Genomic DNA, 21,081 nt, shown 5'->3' with positions numbered 1-21,081 from the left:
AGAACATGCAAACTCCACACAGGCGGGGCCGGGGATTGAACCCGGGTCCTCAGAACTGTGAGGCTGACGCTCTAACCAGTCGTCCACCATGCCGCTGGTATTAATCTATTGTTTTAATTTGTCCTATGTTTAACTGTTTTTGTATATAATGTATAGCGCTTTCTGTGCAGCTGTGGTGTTTTAAAGTGCTCTGTAAATAAAGGTGAGTATGTTGCATGTACGTACTGTGAGTCTGCGGATGGCTCATTTGATCCAGCAGACACCGAGTATCGAGTGGCGCTTTGAGATATGAGTTTAATTTGTTCCTAAACTGAACCCCCGCTGCCCGCACCGAAGTCAGGCGAGTCTACCACTACACCATCAGTTACCCACATGAATGGAAATGCCATTTATTATTTCAGCCTCCCTGTCTCACCCCTGGAAATTATTTTATTTTATTTTTTTAAAAAGAAAAAAATAGCACTCAAAATATTGTATTTTATAAAAACAAGGGGTGATAAAATAATTAAATACATTGTAAAGCATTAAACAGTTTGTTCCTCGTGATCTAATGTTTCATCCATCAGTGTGCTGTGCCTTCTGGTGTGCCCGCCTTGGCCACCTGGAGGCACTATGCTATAGTGCTGTCATGCAGACAAACGAATGAGAATAGACTTCTTCTGCTCTTCAACCCCTCAGTAAGTTGTTGTAATAACAGTCTTTTTTGGTCAATAATTAAGAATTAATGTCTATGAGTAATGTTATATTATCTGTGTGTATTAGCTGTAGCTTATGTGTTGTTCCACCATATGCGTTCAAATATCCGTTTCTTAAAGGGTTTTAAAACCGTGACTGTCGATGCTAACTCTTAGCATGTCAATGGCATTTTTTTCCTTTAATTTGGTTGTTGATTGTTAGTATTAAGCTGGCAGACTTTCCTAAGGCAAAGCTGTGGTTGTTTTAAATACACAACTTATAATTATTTTATTTTATTTTTAGTTTGACCATAAACTTCAACTGGGAGTGGCATTAAACATCTTGAAACCTCTCCCTTTTCTCATTTGTTAAGTTGTGCTTATTGTGAAGTGAGTTAAATTGGTTTTACTGCCACCAAGCGCTTGTATCTCTCTCTCTCTCTCTCTCTCTCTCTCTCTCTCTCTCTCTCTCTCTCTATATATATATATATATATATATATGTGTGTGTGTGTGCGTGTATATATATATATATATATATATATATATATATATATATATATATATATATGTGTGTGTGTATATATATATATATATATATATATATATATATATATATATATATATATATATATATATATGTGTGTGTGTGTGTGTGTCTGTAAAATGTGTATGTATATTTTATTTGACAAACCATAGTTTTGGGCAAATTTGGTAAAATAATTGTATTTCAAAATACAGGTCAGTGTGTGGACACAGCCACAGATTTGTTGTTTTGCCGTATGTCAACTTTCTGTGAGTGTTAAGCAAGCTCACAAACCGAACATGTACAATGTATATCATTTATTTGATGATTTAGCATAATCATCCTTTGAAAAAGGAAGAGAAACATACAGAGATATACAATATAAATCTAAGACTAAATACATTTTGTGGCAGCACAGAACATTTCACATTCCATTATGGGACCAAGGCCATACAACGCCTGACTTTTTTTTTCTTTCTTTTCCAAGTCAGCTACAAAGCAAGAGTGGACATTTGTTAGCTCTCATGAGGCTGGATAAAACATTTTCTCTCCCTCTCTAAGTCTCTCCAAATGTGTTGTTGCATGCACAGTACACAATAACTTAGGTGTTAGCAGTGTTTGCTTTCCTTTTTTTTCTAACCTTGTAGATAAAAAAGAAAAGAATAGCCCTAGAGTATGAGCCTTCATTCACTGTTTTCATACTATAGATGTACAAATATTGTTAACTTTCTTCGGGAATGTGAGGATTCCTTAAAACCACCTCACATGTACATGTATACATGAGGCCTTGTCTACACAGTAGAAAACAGGACCAGCTCGGGGACTGCATCACCCCACCCACCCCCATTCATATTTGATCTCAAAGTAAATTGTAGCCAGACAGCAACAATCCAAGTACAATACATTCAGTTATTTTAAGACCATCACAAGTTTAAAGTTGTACTCTTAAGTATCTCTTAGTAGTCATATTTAATACATGTTCATGCACAAAGTTATGTGAATGTTTGTTGGGGAAGGGTGGGGGGTGCCGGCAGTCATGAAAAACAATGTTTCAGATTTATCATTCATAAATTGGAAGTGGTTGATTATTTTTAGCCACAATCCAGTTCTACATGCAGCAGTCGAGCCAAAACACCCCAATAGCTGCTCGCAAACCTGCTCATCCTGCATGTGTACATGCCCCTGCACACGTGCAATATCATAAGGGGTTACATTCAGATGGAAAGAAACTATGACCATGGCTCAATATCCTCTACCTGAAGAACAATGGATCTGATACATTCAACGCTAGCATGTGCTCATCAACCAGCCTGTGTGGTCCAACTGTGGAGTCCATTAAAAATCCATTTGCATCAGCTGGAACTTCAGGTGGAGCAGAAAAAAACACATTGAAATCCCCCCCCCCCTAAATCGACTGACATGTCTTAGCCAGCATAACAATGATAAACTCAATGCTCATTTGATCATCTTTTTTTTTCATTTAGGGTTGTGCACACATTATATACTGTATATTATGTACATCTTTCAATATACACAGAATTAACTTCTCCAGTGTATCACTGTTCGCAACAAGACAAAGTGGGAAATCAAATCAACACTTGAAAGACAAAGAGTACAATAGTAACCCAAGATATGATGGATGTGCAATTTGTAGGACATCCAACTAAAAAAAAGCACACTGAAATGAGTAACAAACACATACATTTATGAAGATTACTTGGGGGGAAAAAAAGCTTCTGAATAAGAAACATGTAGTGCTTAACATTTTTTTCGGATATTCTGTTTGTGAGTCAATGCTGGGTGGGTAACAATGCCTCCCGGACACCCCTTGGCAGTTTGATCAATTTGGATACACTTGGGTCCCACGTTTGCTTGAGGAGCCATTAAACGGTGAACTGGAAATAAATGGCAGTGTTGTTCATTCTTGTGCTGTTTTGCCGTTTCTCTCCTCAACCAAAAATGACACCAAGAATAGTAAAAACCTGGAAGCCTGAGAGTCATGATAATCCTGAAGAAGAAACTGTCAGTAAAAGTTGACCACATTGGAAGATCATTACATGCATTTATAGTGCATAAGGTACCGATCAAACATTTTGTTTAATGGATTTTTAGGAATTGCCTGCATTTTTCTGATCACCTGTGTGGTATAAAGTTCTCTTTTTTGGATTCGAATACTGCTTTCTTGATTTATTTTATTTAGATTTTTTGCAAATACTGTATGTAATCAATTGCTGGCATTTTGTCTCTGTTATGGGAAATGACTATCACAAGTCCCAGTTACAGTACATACTATAGAAAAGAATACAGATTCAAAGTCGGCAAATATAAAAAGATATTGGGTGAGAACTTGGTCCAGAACTTTCTCAGTCTTTGAGTCTCTAGTCTGATGTTGACAGATTCAATGCATGTATAAAAGCACAGACAAAAAGGAGGTAAACCAAACCAAATTGAAATAAATAAAACAAGAAAACTGTCCAATCAGACATAGTAGAGCCAGTAGATTAGATTAAAAAAGGAGAAAACTGAGGGGAAGATGATCCGTGACCAACGGTCAATGGCATTCACATCGGTCAGGTCAGGGATTTTGATTTTCAGCTGCGAGGACCGCCTTCGCAGTCGGCTGCGTTTCATCTGAGCGGAGCGATCCAGGGAGTGACGACTGGCAGAACGTGGACCGATTCCGCCGCTCTGCTTGCGATACTGAATGTGTGACGAGGCCGTGCTGTCCAACTGCACCATGGACTGCGAGTTCCTGATGTCTGCCACGCTGGTGGTGATCTCTCCTCCTGCTACTTCATTATGGATTTCCAAGGTGGTCAGCAGAATGTTCCCATGTCCTGGTTCCGCCTGATTGATGAAGCAATTCACATTAAAGGCATCCAAGTGGGTCAACTTTGAAGTATTTTTTTTACAGAAACCAGTGCCATGAAATGTGTTATGTCATGACTGTAATTCACTTGTGACTCATCATAATCTCAGAGCCAAAAGACTAATAGAAAGTCAACGAGGGAGTAGATCCAAGCAGGCGTGCACAACATTAAGGACCAACATTGTTGGCTGGTTGTCTCACTAGAACATCATCACTCAACAATTTCATTGAATACACAGCAGATACAACACACCGCATGCCCATGATGTGTGCTGGTGACAGGAACCAAATTGGTAGCAATGCACAATGGTGTTCATGCAAATGTAGCAGCTGAGCAAGTCCAACAGTTTTCCACTTTGTTCTTTATTTTTGTTTATTTTTTTTACCTCTGCTAAGCAGGTTATGATTCCATCAGCGTGGGCTTGTTTGTTTTCGTTTGAGTGCTTTAGAAATAAATGCTATCTATGTACAGTATATACAGTACATATACACTCTCCTTCAAAAGTATCAGAACAGTGAGCCCAATTCCTTTATATCCGCTGCAGTCTGAAAACACTGAATATGAGACAAGAGATCAGCATTAATTTCCAGGTATTTAAAACTGGAATGGGGACACTGCTTAAAAGATTACATTATTTAAAAATTAAACACACAATTTTTAGATGAGGAAAAGTAAAAGAACATAAATTTCCTTGACTCAATTTGAAGTGAAAGACCAATTAATAGTTGCAATTGCAGATCATTTGCTTGCAGCTTCATCAGCATGCATCATCGTTGACGTCACCAAAATTTTACAACAGCGACAACAACAACAACAACTTTTGCAAGCCCAGCATCTTTTAGTTTTACACGAGGGGATCACACTCCCCTCAATCTCTTCTAAACAATTTACTTGTTCAATATAAAACCATCCGTGATGAACTTTGTTGTTTAGGCAGTGTGCTTTAGGTCAAGAACTTGGTGCATGATGACTGATCCCCCAATCGGTTTTGTTGTGTCTATCTTTAAAGGGCCACTTTATGGAAAATGGGCTTTTTATTGTTTGTATACAAGTAGTTGTGTCTCTATCCACGACCAAGTACCTTTAGTAATCTGCCAATTTCTGAAAATGAGTACGTGAGGCCCTTCGGTGCAACTGTTATGCAACACTGGGACTTATTATCATAACGACCACCCCCTTACCGAGTTCCTCAGCCAATGACAGCAAAGTTCCAGAGCAAAATGACTACTTTAAAGCAGTGGAAAAAGCACTATCGTGCCAATGTCAAGCTGGTGTTTATGACCGCCTCTGTGAAATAAAATACTTTCATTGGGCCTCATTCACTCAGACCATGCGTACGCATAAATAATTCAGGATCATCTTTCCCAAAAATGTCAAACACATCTTTTACTCAAGATGCGCAACATATTGGAACTAATAATTTTGACGATAACAATTCAAACCGGAAATGTTCTAATGGGTTAATGGTCCTATATAGAAATGAAAAGGACATTTCTCATCACTTTTACCCTTGTTCCCTTGTTCGCCTCTTAAATTGTTTTTGTATAAGTATCCTATATGTATGTTTTGTACTTGCCGCATTTTCTAATTTAACTTCGGAATGAATTCAAAATGATTAACATGATTATTGGGCTATATGTTGTTGGTTTCTGTGTTTAGCAAGCTTTCCGCTGAGACCAACTTTTGGAATAGAAAATAAAGATTAAGAAAGATAATTTCCGGATCAGCTATCTCTTGTGTCTTCAACCTCCACGCATCGGCTGAGATGCGTCAGACGGACGTCCTTTTTATACGGAAATAGGGACGCAGTTCATGCAGATTGCAGGTCGTGGCCACAAGCTCGTCATTTAGAATTAATTCTGATCCATTAACATATGCACGTTGGTACGAAGAAATTTGGCTTGTACACACGTGACATGAATCTGACAGTGATTTTGCACATATGCTACACTTATGCACAGAGAGAGGACATTTCTACACATTTATTAGTGAATGAGGCCCATTGTCTTTAAGCTAAGGGGACTCAAACGTTTCCACACGCTGGGCTTTGCTTCCGCTGGTAGAAGCAAGCAGCATCCACGAACATTTGCTGCTTCGCAAAGCGCAAGAGGAGACGATGAAAGATGGACTCGCCATTGGGGGTTAGGAGGGGGATGAGGGCTGGATCACAGGGTGAGACAAATCTGCCTTGAATAAAAGCCATTTTCATCATGGCGAGAAATATGCTCTAAAATATGTTTAGAATTCTTGATCCTGGCAGTATTTTGGTGAAATCATGTCACAGATGTTAAGACACCTTACTTTGTGAACAAAAATACATATATCTTTTTTAACTTGGCAGACAAAACGTTTCTGTAGACTTCTGAGCTCCTTTTGCTGCTGCCATCACACGGTACATAAACGAATATTAATGAGCAGTCCCAGAAGAACCTATGCAAGCACAGGCCATGCATGACATTACCTCCACTGAGTTTCCACAGATGATGTTTTGGGATCATTTCATTTTGAAAGCTTTAGCCTTTCCCTCACTTTAGTAAAGATTTATTTATTTTATTTGTTTTGGTCACTGATCCTTCGTACCAGATGTTTTGAGCCGTGTCCATGCAGCAAATTCCAAACTCCAGCTTGGATTATTTCTTCTTTTTGTTACTGAGTGGCTTGCATTTCTGGTGTCGCCTCCACAGGTTTCTTCATGAAGTCTTATGCGAAAAGTAGATCTTCATTCTTGCCCTTTGGCGGTTGTTGCTGATGTCACCCGTTGTCGGAGGGTCTTTCTTTCCAGCTCTCAGAAGGTTTTATATCATCAATTGCTGTCGCTTTCCTTAATTTACCCATTCGACTCCTGCAACCAGCCAGTGTTTTTTTTTTCTCTTCAAGACCTTCCAAATGGCTGTATTGGCTAGGCCTATGTTTGTGCAATGGCTTTGATTGATTTTCCATGCTCTCTCATCTTCACGATGGCTTGTTTTTCCACCTTTATACAGCTCTCTGGTTTAAATTTTTTTTTTTAAAATAGGGAGAGGAGTGTGGGGGTGGGGAGGGACGGGGGTCAAATAAAAGATGCTATCTTCTAGGCTGTGTATCAGATATAGATAGATAAAAGTTCAGTTTTGTGATCTCTTGTGTCATGTTTAACTTTTGATGCTAGACCCAAAGTATATCAACAGCAAGAATAAAGGAATTGGCCTAACTGTTCCAAGACCGTTAGAGGACTGTACAGTGATAAATAAGACTAATATTAATAATAATAATAAAAGGCAAAATCCATGAAGTAGAGACCACATGCATATTTTAAAATGTTTATACATTTTAAAGCTGCATGAAACTCCGCAGACACTTTTTAATCTTAACCACACTCCTACTAACCTCTACCATACTCTTATAAACACTTTATATACTCTTATGCACCCTTTAAACTCTTAAACATACAGTAATGCAGTAGTACCGTACACTACGCTACTGTATTTTCACGACCATAAGGCGCACTTAGAAGTCGTAAGTTTTCTCCAAAATGGACGGGGCGCCTTATAATGCGGCACGCCTTATGTGTGCACCGAGTTCCAAAATCTGTAAATGTTGTTGTGTGACTTTGATGAGCGCTCCGCTTGACTGATAGGTAGCATTTCCTGCCGACACGCTGCTTATATAGAGGAAAGGCGGACGTGACTGAGGACAGCATGCGGACGTTAAAGGGGGAAGGGTGCGCGTGACAGAGGACGCTAAAGGCTCGCCCCCAGTAGGTATATAGTGCCGGTATGTGCATTGTGCAAAACAACATCGGTCTGGCTAAGGACCCCTGAAAATGGCCCATACGAAGAGACACGCTTACGAAGCACAGTTTAAACTGCAAGCTATCAATTATGCGGAGGAACATGGGAATCGAGCAGCCGCGAGAGAATTCAAGATCAACGAATCCATGGTTCGTAGGTGGAGGAAACAGGAAAACGCCGACATCATTGCCGAACAGCCCCCCGGCAACGAGACTGACTCCGACAATGACGAGAGGGAACCTGCCATGTTTGATGGAGAACTTGCCCAGCTGTTCATTTCGGATACAGAAGATGAGGACTTTGATGGATTTGTGGATGAGGATTGATCAAAAAATAACATGAGTACGTTGTTTAATACGTCAATAAAGTACAACCGAACTCAGTTTTGCTCCCGCTGCCTTTTTAAAAACATACGCTAGCATGCATGCTAGCGTATGTTTTAAGCTAGTGTATGTTTTACCATGCTTGTGCCCAATAATACGGTGCGCCTTATGTATGTGTTAAATACAGAAACAGACCCCGTAACTGAGACTGCGCCTTTTAATACGGTGTGTCTTATGGTCGTGAAAATATGGTACATTTTGTTGCTTGTAATAGTTTAGACATTTTGTTTTCCATTTTCGTAATAGTTTTAACGTTTAAGGCTGGGAAGCGTTATTTTAGCACCCCCCAAAAAATACAGCATACACTCATATAGCAAATTATGTGCGATATGAACATGGAGAAAAATCAGTAATGCACTGAATCTGTGCTACCGCAACATAGCAAGGGAACACTGGATTATGTAACAACGATATTCCTGTGTAACGTATTCAGTCGTGTCTCTGTCAAGGGTGAGTGGTTTATTTTCATTTTTTTGTGAAAATGTAGGGTTTTAATACATATTGTTCTGTTTTAAGATGCGTGGTGGTAGCAAGCAATATTTCAATGATAAAATTGTTGGCTGAAATCTCGAGTGGCCCATTTCTAAAAACAATTTAACTTGTTACTTTTCTAAATTGAAAGATGTATTATTACATTGAATATGCTTCTTTCAGGTAGAAAAAAAAACAACAATGCAGCAGCTGAAATGAATGAGAGATTTTCATGCTGACCGCCATTGAGTCCATGGATGAGGGCGGATGTGTTTTGTTTTGAGGAAGAAAATAACAACAACAAAAATCTCCATGTTGGCAATGGTGACGATCTTAACTGAAACAACTCACCGAGTGTGAGTGGCGAAGGCCTCTAATCTGATTGGACCGTTTTAGTGATGCGGCCCTACTACCTGCCTCCTGAGAAGACGACAAAGTTCAATACTGCTTTTTTCATGTACTGAAGCCTCAGCCATACATACTGTACATATACTGTAGAAGCCCATTAATTCATGTGAACATGTCATCATGTCATTCAGTTCAGCTATGCACAACGGGTTCTCTTCACAGCTTCTGTCAAGAGTGAACAGAAGTTAATTTTAAGGGAATTGCAATGTCAAAGTTGATTTATCATTTGGATCCTGTAAAAGAAAAAAAATGCCATTAATTTTTCCATGTAGCTGGTCTGTCCTGCAGCATGTTTTTCTGGGTCAAAATGGGATTTTTCAGTTCTACATTATAGTTCTTATTCAGTGATTCTGTGAGTGAACAACCCCAACAAACTTACCCTTGCAGCGTCATACTTGGCTGCCCTCTCATTGTTGGCTTTCTCAGCCTTCTCTGCCAGCTTTTTTTGCATCTGAGGACCCCTCCCAAAGAAGATGTAGTTGACAAAGGCGTACTCCAGAAGGGCAAGGAAGACCATGACAAAGCAGCCCATCAGGTACATGTCGATGGCCTTAACGTAGGGGATCTTGGGCAGCGTCTCTCTCAAGTGGGTGTTGATGGTAGTCATGGTCAGCACGGTGGTGATTCCTTTAGAGGAACACAAACATCACATCCATTGTGTAAAACCTCACCAAAAAAGATTTTTGCTTGTTTTGATTCAACTTTTTTTTTCTTTTGCCCATCTATGAAGGGCAAAACCAACATATAGAATCTCGAGTAATAAGTCGAACTCATTATCTTATCTTAGTCTCTCTCGGCTCTTAAACTTTAAAGTGGATATATTATGAAAATGTAACTTTTAAAGTAATGAATTAATGAATCTTAAATTTTGTTGAAAGGACAAATTCGTATTAGCTATCGGCATTAGCGTTTGATAAATGATAAATGACGAGTGGTTGATATAGGTGTACTGGTATTCATGTTTGGTTAACTAGCTACACCCATGGTCATAATGGGAACAAAATCTGCACTGGTCATTGCGAGAGATGAGAAAGGACCACCCGCTCAAAACAGTCTGTGTTCTGCAAGGCTTAAAATAGGGTGAAAAGAGTGCTGTAATTCTTTGTCTTTGGAGTATTTTGATGAAAGCGTGTCACAGATAATGTTCTTGAAGGTCCCATATTTTGGCTATTTTGACCTCCATAACGTGACTCTAACATGGATTTAGTATAGTAGTGTCAATTTTATTTTAAAAAACACATTGGTTCTGTCATACGAGTGTGTAGAAAAAACTCCTCTGACAGCTACTTCTGTTTGACCTAGTTTTGTAGCCGTTTTGTCCATATTTGGCTAAGACGCACCCTTTCCTCTGATTGGTTTCCTCCAAGTAGAAGACCCACTTGTGAGAGACACATGCTTGTTATGTTGACAGCGCTGGCTCGGGAGCGGAGAGGTAGGCGTAAATCTTTGCTATTGACATACATAAGCTTGAGAAATTCAAATCAGGCCTCTCAGCAGAAAAACGTCTAATTCAGGAATGTGTGGATGATTTTAATTCATATTTCAATGTTTACTTAGGCACCGTAGAGCCAATATTACATCCATCTATCCATTTTCTGAGCCGCTTCTCCTCACAAGGGTCGCGGGAGTGCTGGAGCCTATCCCAGCTATCTCCAGGCAAGAGGGGGGGTACACCCTGAACTGGTCGGCAGCCAATCGCAGGGCACACATAAACAAACAACCATTCGCACACACATTCACACCTACGGCCAATTTAGAGTCTTCAATTAACCTACCATGCATGTTTTTGGGATGTGGGAGGAAATCGGAGTGCTCAGAGAAAACCCACGCAGGCACGGGGAGAACATGCAAACTCCACACAGGCGGGGGCGGGATTTGAACCTAGGTCCTCAGAACTGTGAGCCAGACGATCTAACCAGTCGTTCACCATGCCGCCGCCAATATTACAGTACATTCCAAATACTAGAAAAAGTTGTTTTGGTAAAAATAGAAATAAAATAAATAAATATAAAATAAAAATTATATTCAATGAATACTTGATCCAGAATTCACACAATTGGTCCCAATAGGTCCACAAGCTGCTGCCACATGCAATAAAGATTCTGCTAGATCATGAGCTACTTGGACAGCACAATCACACTCTCTTACAGATGTCTTAGGTGTTACTATAGAAACAAGAACATTTTCATGGAAAACATGTTTATTCAGGGGCTGCTTCCCCTGCTAGTTTAATGGAGGATCCACACAGTTGCTCGTGTATTTGAGAGCATGAGGCGAGAGGAAAGAAAAAAAATAAAAACATCCGTTTTTGCTCCTTTCCTGAGGGTTTTCTCATTTGTGAGGCTATTTTACAGGCATGAACGCACGTGTACCAGTTGAAATTCAAAGGTCTCCCTTTCAAAACTTTGGTCCTCACGTAGAAATAACTCATTAGAATAATCTCATACCGCCAGCATTGGATAACCTTAACCAACAGGGGTACCAAATGACGGGGTGCTCCAACACCACTAACACGCACACACACACACACACACACACACACACGGATGAGCTTGAGCTAAATTGTGACAACAAGTGACAATTAAGGTCAATCTTGCGCTTAATTTGATTTATCGATGCATTTCAAGGCCAGCCAGGAGAGCGTGTGCATGAGCTTGTGGGAGAAGGGCCATCGAGCTTGCCTGCAAATCCCCTGCACCACCGCATCTCAGCCTCATGACTGGTTCTGTTATTTTTTTTCTTTTCTATTTTCCTATTTTATGGGTGTTCTCTCGGCTTTGCCATTACGCTCTGCTCCCTCCTGCTGTTACTTCTCCATCCCCCCTCAGCCCCTTTTCTTCTTCCCTCCATGTTTGGACAATATAATCAAGAGGCCATGCACACACCCATGGGCCTGTCGCCTCCTTCATGACATTGTTAGAGTCTCTCGGGAGAAATATAGTTTCATAAGGTTTCTCTTCCATCTGTCTTTTTCTGTCTCTCTCACTCTGTCGCATCCCATTGTGTCACATCCAAATCTTGCTCTCATTCCACCCATCTCTTATGTCGCCACTCTCCCCATTCCCTCTTTATTTATCCTTTATGTCTTTTCTTTCCAGCCTGCATCTTGCTATCATTAAGTGGTGGCTCACAATGTACCCCTCCCCCAGCACACCTTTTTTATGTTAAAGTATATGTCCTCGAGTCTTTCTTCAACCTTAAAAGCTGGAAACAAAATCACACAGCAATCAAATATCCTTTAATCAGGAACGGCAGTGTGCCATTAGCAGCCCGCCTTCACAAATATCAAAAACAAAAAGGTATCAGATGAAGGATGCAATAAAATGTGTCAAATTGCATTGGGTGTTAATTGCCATACACAGACAGCCTTGTAGACATCTTTCAAACTGCATGTTCAACGGTACCCGAGGGACCGTCTTGAGGTGTTGGTCAAATGTATGTGTGTCTAACATTACACTAAAAGCAGTGCTATTACCAACTGTAGCTAATGCCCACACGTTAACATGATTATAAATGAAGGGCCTGCCTGCAGGAAATGGATTTTAAAATGATTACAGCACCGGGTGGGTAGCTTTGCAAAGCCTCAGTTACTCCGTAGAGTCACAGTCTCTCTTCAAACGATTCAAGTGGTTTTTTTTTTTTTATTCCAGTTGCAACCTCCACTCCTAATCAGTACTTTGGTCTTACTGGAAGGTATGTGCATTTACACACACAATCACACACTGACTCACAGAAGAAGCTAGAGAAAGCTGGTAATAAGCAAACAGAAATCGTGAAAGGCTATTGCAGCTCCAGGAACCACTCACGCTTGCATATACCCTCCTCTAAAAAAGGAAAACAACAGGCACACACAGGCACTCAGTAATTAATGAGGAGGTAGTCCATGCATGGAAGAAAACAAACACAAGCGGGCAAATTTGTGGTTGTAAAATAAATTGAAGTGGGACTAACCCTGCCCGTTTCACATGTCCATTCAGCCACTAGGCTATGCAAGAGATTGATGTCTGGAGCAAGGGAATGGATCAAAGCATGCGCTCTAAACAGTGGTGTGATGTGCTAACATCATTACTCTTCCATGATCTAGCCACACAAAGATGATATAAGAAGCAAAAGGTGCAATCAAACTGGTGGAGCCAGATTAGGGTAGTGCGCAGTGGGAACAACGAAGGAAGGTCTCACAATTCAAGAACAATGATGTAGTTCTGGAAATATAAATGTTAGAATTTGCGTTTTTTTTTTTTTTTTTTTATGCAGTCACCTATTTTACTGCAAGTTAGAGGGGTGTGATGATTACAATTTGACAGGATATAACACAAAGAAAAGTCTCGCCCTGCCCTGTTTTTATTTATTTGTATTCGACCGATACTGTAGTCGTTTCATTGCAACACACACAGACACACACGTTACACCCTTTGGAAAAAAACTAAATGCATTGAGGTGTTTCTTCAGTCAAATAAACGCCGGTGGCGGTCCTATTTGTAATTTTTAACTTATCAAGAAGAAATTACGGTCAAGGAATAGAAATATACGAGCAACTAGTTGCCAGATAGATGCTCGTCTTCTTCATGACTACTGTCAAGGTGTGCTTGAGCAAGGCACCGCCCCCCTTAATCAAGAGGTGCAGCACTGCGCACTCCTTTCACTCTGTCATGTCTCCTTCCCTCGCCTTGCATGCCTTCATGTGTGTGATCTGCCTGTGAGCTGGCTCTCAATAAAGTGTTCAAAATAATACATGGTTGCATACTGTCTTGGTCACCTTTCTTGGAGAGGAATGTTTCCGTTGTGTGTGAAGGCATTGCAGGCGTGACTAAATCCGGGTATATGCGCACTGACCTCTGATCAAAGTCAGCAAAGGCCGGTTGTCGGAAAACAGTCGGGACCACAATCATAAATGTTAAACTGTTTAAACTGATTTGCGAGGTCAAGAGTCATATCCATTTCAGGATTATGCTCTTGCACTGTGCTCTTTGGAACCTTAAGTGTAGCAGAAACTTTTTTGTAACCTTGTCAAGATCTGTGCCTTGCCACAATTCTGTCTCTGAGCTCTTCAGGCAGTTCCTTTGACCTCATGATTCTCATTTGCTCTGACATGCACTGTGAGCTGTAAGGTCTTATATTGACAGGTGTGTGGCTTCCCTAATCAAGTCCAATCAGTATAATCAAACACAGCTGGACTCCAATGAAGGTGTAGAACCATTTTAAGGATGATCAGAAGAAATGGACAGCACCGAGTTAAATATGAGTGTCAGAGCAAAGTGTCTGAATACTTATGGCTGTGTGATATTTCAGTTTTTCTTTTTTAATAAATCAGCAAAAATGTCAACAACTACGTTTTTTTTCTGCCAATATGGGGTGCTGTGTGTACATTAATAAGGAAAAACTAAAGTTAAATGATTTTAACAAATGGCTGCAATATAACAAAGAGTGAAAAAATTAAGTGGACTGAATACTTTCCGTATCCACCGTATATATATATATATATATATATATATATATATATATACACACACACACACACACACATATATACAATTCCAAATAGTTGCAACCCTGTGTGGCAGTTCATTGTATTCCTGCCTTCAAATGACCAAAAACCAACGTACATAGTGAATCTGACACTTATGGGTGCTCTCAGGGGACCAGGGCTTCGGGGCAATTGTCCTGCTTGGTAAATCAGCCTTGTCAACTAGTGAGTCCCTGTTGCTTTGCCAGGCTCTTGAAGGATGTGCAGAGGATCTTTGAAAAATCAAATCATCCATCCATCCAGCCATTCATTTTCTGAGCCGCTTATCCTCACAAGGGTCGCGGGCATCCTGGAGCCTATCCCAGAGGCGGGGTACACCCTGAACTGGTTGCCAGCCAATCGCAGAGCACATACAAACAAACAACCATTCGCACTCACAGTCACACCTAAGGGCAATTTAGAGTTGTCAATTAACCTACCATGCATGTTTTTGGGATGTGGGAGGAAACCGGAGTGCCCGGAGAAAACCCACGCAGGCACGGGGAGAACATTCAAACTCCACATAGGCTAGGCCGGGGATTGAACTCCGCTCCTCAGAACTGTGAGGCAGACGCTCTAACCAGTTGGACACCGTGCTGCCAGATCAATTCATGTACTATCCAAATTATTCTAATAATTATGACCTGACATGTATATTATTTTCCCTCTGCCTATTTTGTAGTGTGCCATGAACTGCAAACAAACAAACTGGATCACCTTTAAAAAATAAAAATAAAAATATTGTATCGTCGTGCAAACGAGAATGACAGATGCACCAGCTGTCTTGTTCACTTAAGTTGAACCAAAGAAAACCTTTTTTTTTTCTTGATTAGTAATAGGTTTTGGCTCTTAATACTATTCCATTCAGTCAATCAATTTCCAAACTATTCCCCTGAGCAAATACCGTGACTGTTGAAGGTTCCTCGAGTTTTTCGCAGTGCATTACGGAGTGTGGCAATGTGCTTGGTGGCTCCAAATGGCTCCTGACCTCATCTGAGTGAGCCAAATTGCTGCACAACCAACAACACAGCCGCTAACGCTTCTCACCTAGAGCCACCCTGGCCGCCGAGGCGTCGTAGTTTATCCAGAAGGATACCCAGGAGAGGATGGTAATCAGGATGGATGGCATGTACGTCTGCAGAATGAAATAGCCGATGTTCCTCTTAAGTTTAAAGCTTAGAGAAAGCCGAGGGTAGGCACCTGTGAGGAATGGAAAGAGAAAATACACTTACATCCTGAAATAACGACTGGAAAACATCTTGCTGACTCAGTGAGCAAGCAGGCACACATTTTATTTCCATGGCCAAGGTTGGATGCATCGCCATGGTAACAACACCCAGTTCACAAGTACGCACACACATACCTACAATGATTGGATGGAATAATGAAGATATTGCTAAAAATGAGCATACAGTATTTTCAATTTGAATCTCGTCCGTGTGATTTACGTAAAATGTTTTTGAGAATTAGATTTCAACTAAATATGCTGGGAATGCTTGTCACTATTTGGAGTTCAAACAATCTATTTTCATGCATTCAACTCCTTCCCCTTTCTAAGTGAACACCATGGCTTGTTCCACCAGTTATCGCGTTTCTATTTTTGACTTTTTTCTAGAAGCTGCGGCATAACACAATTTTTTATTTGAGTGTTTGAGGCCAAAGCCACCTGGTACAATCAACTGCTCACTTGCGAGGTGGTAAGAGGGAGTCACACCATCGTATTGCTATTCAGTGCTGACTATTCAGTGTGTTACATAACAATGCAATTCCAGCATGTTATTTTAAAACCGGGCATCATTAAGATCTCCTATCTCTTGTTAGGGCTACAGGCTGTTTCATGTGTGGGATTTTGTGTTTTGTTTAGCTTTTGTTTTTAGGTCGACACTATCTGGAATGTATCGTTTCAGGTTCCTATATTTTCATCAAATTTTGTCTTAGGCCTGGTACACACATGAGGATTTTTAAAATCTTAAACCATTTTTTATGGGTGACAGATCTCACACATAAAGATAAAAAAAACAAAAAAACAAAAAAAAAACAGGCTTTTAACAGTTTTGGTCGTATTGTGTGTGGTGTGCGCCGATAATCTCTGCACAGGACACCACACACATAAAGATTATGTTCCACCACCGATCTCGAAGTCTCGTTTAATCACACAAGATCTCACAAAAACGGAGAAGAGCAGACACTTCTGGGTATGCACCGATGTTACCCAAATGTTTCCGAGGGGACCGGACGCAGGACCGTTGTCGTCAAAAAAAGACTTGCTTTGGAAAATACTTCTTGCCGTCTGGGGAACCCACTTTTATACAAAATATGACATCGGGTAGGTCATGTTTGTTTGTTTTGTTTTATTTTTATTTTATTGCAGGGCACTTCTTTGATCTGCTACATTACGTCCACGGCGTCATTACTCAGGGAGAAGTCGGCTTGCCCCACACACATGAAGAGTTTTGGTCTTAAATATTAAACACATTCATTATTTAAGATTGTCAGCTCTGACCTGTTTCGGACCCTAAAATTGGGACAAATTCACTTTTAACACACAGCAAACCCAAGAACAATCTTTTCGGATAATTTTATAAGACATACGATGGTCTGGCTTTTGACGTGCTTGGTCGGCGAGGGACAGAACTGTGACAAAAACTGTCTATTTGTGTGTACTGGGCCTTGTCCATTGTGTCTTGTCCAGGCGGCTTGTCAGACTGTTTTTATTGACCATTTCAGAATGTTAGTAAACAATAGGCACGCAGATGCTCCCAGGTGGCAGCAACCCTTTATTATCAGGTTTGTGGAAGGCATTTTCTCCCAGGTATGTATAAAATGTTTGGTTGGGTTGTCTTTGAATAATTTACCAAAACATAATGGCTTGCCTGCTAGTTAACGGCAGCTCTACAGCACACTATCCATTTCACTGTCAAAAGAGCAACGGAAAAGTCAGTTAATTAGCCAGTCGCTCAGTGGTGATGTTACCTACAGCTAAATTTCCACCATGGCTATTTTTGAATTAACTCAGCTTTTGAAATTACTGCTGGTGTTGGGTCTCCCTTCAAAGTACCTTACACTTCACACATTCAAGCTACAGTGGTAGAGAAGAAGTCTAAAATAATCATTCAAGCCATTTACGCTGTTTTTTCATTCGCTCTGCCTTGGTGAAATAGCATAGAAGGGTTTGTTTGTTTCAGTGGTGCCATTGGACAAGTACCCAAAAGAACGTGCGATGTCATGGTAAAATGTTCATTTAGTTCCCTGTTTTCATTCACTCAGTCTCTGATCATGTGTCCTTTGTCACCCGTCGTCTGTGGTGGTGAGTCTGTTCCCTGTGTTTGTTTGTTCACTATGGATATCAGTTGTTTTGGACTTTATTGATTATAGTTTTAGGATTCTTCACTTCACTATCTGTTTGGCTTTTTTTTTTTTACTGTATATTCAAGATTGCCCCTGTACTCCTGCCTTGCCTTGCCTTGATGAACCTCCCCATTGTAACAGGCTGACATAATAAATGATAACTGAATGAGTCCATGTAGTGGTACACTCGCCTGACTTTGGTGCGGGCAGTGTGGGTTCAGTTCCCACTCAGTGACGGTGTGAATGTGAATGCGAATGGTTGTCCGTGTCTATATGTGGCCCGCGACTGACTGGCGACCAGTTCTGGGTGCAGTCCGCCTTTCGCCCGAAGTCAGCTGGGATAGGCTCCAGCGCCCCGCGACCCTAACCAGGATAAACGGTGTTGAAAATGGATGGATGGATTGATGAATGAGTCCATCTCTGTAATCGGTTAACATACAGTGAATTATAAATATATTTTATTCATTATACACATTTTCATTACTGAAAGGAAATTCAAGAATCCCAATTAATAATATGTATCTGATAATAACTTAATTGTTGAATGAATAAATGGCAGCGAAATAATCACATGTATTTATCTTCCTCCCATTAGACTGGCCTTTTGTATGGTTGGTAATATTGATGACGGAAAGATAAAAACAATTCACGTAGTAATTTGCGCATACGAAGAATGTCGCAGACCTAAAATATCTCATTGACTCCTGCTAGCGCACCTTTGATGGCAGCTTCTCCTGCCTATAAACTGTGCACCTCCAAATGATGCATATAAACGGTGTGCGTATCTGTGTGTGTGTGTGTGTGTGTGTGTGTGTGTGCGCATGTGTGAATGTGTGTGTGTGCGTGTGTGTGGGGGCGAGTGTGGGTGTTCAGCTGCACTGGCTGTAACTGCTACAAAAAACAGAAAACTGTGAGTGGGAGGAACAAGCATCTGTGCAGGCTGCCGGGATGTGGCGGGCACACAAAGTATCCAAAAGTTGAGCTGAAGACAATAACAAGAGCAGCACAAATTGTGGGGGTCATCTAACTTTAACCTCATTAATAAGCTGTTATTTACTGTACTCGAATCATGTGAGGTAAGACATGTTTTGATCACCATTAGTTCGTTATCAGTACAATAGAAAAGCTAAATAACCAATTTCCACATACATAAATGTGTAAGCGGTGGTGTATGGGCAATGATCCAAATCAAGGTGTGAATCAAGGCATCTACTCTGCCTTTTTGCCATCATAGTCTGCTTTGCACAGAGGCCAATTGCAACAGAAGGACTTGAATTGAAAAATGGTATCTGTGTATGGCAGGTCGCCCTACTTTGCAATAGGGCCATCTACAAGGGAACAGTATTGCCCAGCACATAATTATTTGTCAAATGAGTGAACCGTGATTTCTCATGAAGACAAATGCTAAACTATTCCGTTTCATAGCCAGAGATTAAAATGAAATGGAAAAACGTCAGTTGCAAAAAAACAGTTAGTCCTTCTGCTGTGTTTTGCCATAGCCTACTTCCAGAAGATGCCTTTTGGTGAAATATTTTAATTCTTCCTATTTAACCTTCTTCTTCATGAAACAATAAGTACAATTTACTTGCAGTGCTATGTGCGACTATAAAAATCTAAACTGATGTCCAGGGTAATCCGTGCAGCTGTAATGATTGATGTGTTAAGTTGCCAAGTGAGTACATGAACACTCACTGAAAAATCTGGCCAGATAAAGTTGAGATTTACAGTCAGTAACCATGTCAGAATGGTTTTCTCAAGAAAAACACAAACTGAAAGAATTATAGAAGATCTTAACATCCCAATTTTTAGGTCTCCAAAAAAGTAAAAGAAAATGCCTGGTCACCCAATCTTAGATTCCACAGGGGTACCTAATAGTGAAAGGACAATTACCTCAATTGTAAACTTATTTTTATCTTTTTAGTGATCAGGCTAATTAGAATCCAACCTCTCACAGAAGATACAGTAGTGAGGGAAAAACTAAGCAAAGGTAGAAGGGGAGACCCAAGGCCAGAATGGGTCAAGCGAGAGAAAAAAGCAAGAGGGAATTAAAGGGTATCTTGTGTCTCATCCTGACAGGAGCATGAGCACTTAACATTAATTATGTGTTGTGACTATATTTGTATATACTGTATATATATGTGTGTGTGTGTGTGTGTGTGTGTGTGTGTGTGTGTGTGTGTGTGTGTGTGTGTGTGTGTGTTTAACGATTTGCTTGGGCAGCGATTCAATTCGGAGCATGATTCGTGGTTCGGAATTCAATTGAAGTAGAGAACGATTTATTATTTGGAAACTGATTCAGTAACTTTTTAGCCAAAAATTCAACCAGTGTGACTGTGAAATAAATACCTGGATACTGGACAGTGCAGGTGAAATTTCCTAAATTCCTTTTGTTTCTGATAGTTATCAGGTAAAATAAATTATTGATATAAGAAACAAACAATTAACAACTATTATGACAAATAATAATAATACGATTGGCTGGCGACCAGTTCAGGGTGTACCCTGCTTCTCGCCCAGAGTCCAGCTGGGATATGCTCCAGCACGCTTGTGACCCTTGTGAGGAAAAGCGGTACGGAAAATGGATGGATGGATAATAATAATGGCAAATGCATTCATACTATATTTGAATGAAGAGCAACTAACATATCTTCAGATTGGGTTAAGAGTTGGTTTAATTTATGATGTTGATTATAGAAATAATAACAATCATATTGTAATTGAACACAAAACATGTAACACTCAAATGTTTTAATCGTATTTATTAGTACCCACTCACGAGTCACGATGTGTGCCGTAGTGGTTACGTAGCTTTGAGAAGCTTGTAATGGGCACTACCATCTGTCATGACTGAGACACTCTACAATAAATATCTATATATAAATAGCTCTGCATAAACAACACACTTATGTATGTAGAATCCAATTATCCAATAAATACTACAAACAAATATTTCGTGTGTCCCTTAATTGGCTGACCTGAGAAATTAAATTCTCAAGAAAACGGCTATGCTAATGTGTAATTGATGAGTTTTGCAACACCAGGCAACAATAAAGCCAACATCCAACGATTTACAAGCCTATCCCTTTCTTGTATTTGCATTGTTTTCCGCCACGGCATCCATACTTCAGAT

At 40.2% G+C, this 21,081-nt stretch overlaps 1 protein-coding gene across 3 annotated transcripts in view; it reads right to left on the bottom strand.

The window, feature by feature from the left end:
* Positions 1-1,569: 1,569 nt before the first annotated feature.
* The window catches only part of LOC133410266 (gamma-aminobutyric acid receptor subunit beta-3-like), a 71,720-nt gene continuing 52,208 nt past the window's right edge, over positions 1,570-21,081 (bottom strand). For 2 of the 3 annotated variants that reach the window (XM_061691167.1, XM_061691158.1), the window contains exons 8-10: positions 15,651-15,803; positions 9,480-9,727; positions 1,570-4,045 (exon numbers count right to left, since the gene is read on the bottom strand). In XM_061691167.1, the coding sequence (XP_061547151.1) occupies positions 3,677-4,045; positions 9,480-9,727; positions 15,651-15,803 (770 nt within the window). In that variant the 3' untranslated portion in view covers positions 1,570-3,676. Of the gene's footprint in view, positions 4,046-9,069; positions 9,334-9,479; positions 9,728-15,650; positions 15,804-21,081 lie in introns of those variants that run through there. The other variant, XM_061691176.1, reaches the window with a different exon arrangement.

Source organism: Phycodurus eques, chromosome 1, assembly GCF_024500275.1.
Source record: "Phycodurus eques isolate BA_2022a chromosome 1, UOR_Pequ_1.1, whole genome shotgun sequence".
Taxonomy (NCBI): Eukaryota; Metazoa; Chordata; class Actinopteri; order Syngnathiformes; family Syngnathidae; genus Phycodurus; species Phycodurus eques.
The sequence above is the reverse complement of the archived record's forward strand: the minus strand, read 5'-3'. Positions and strand labels throughout refer to the sequence as shown.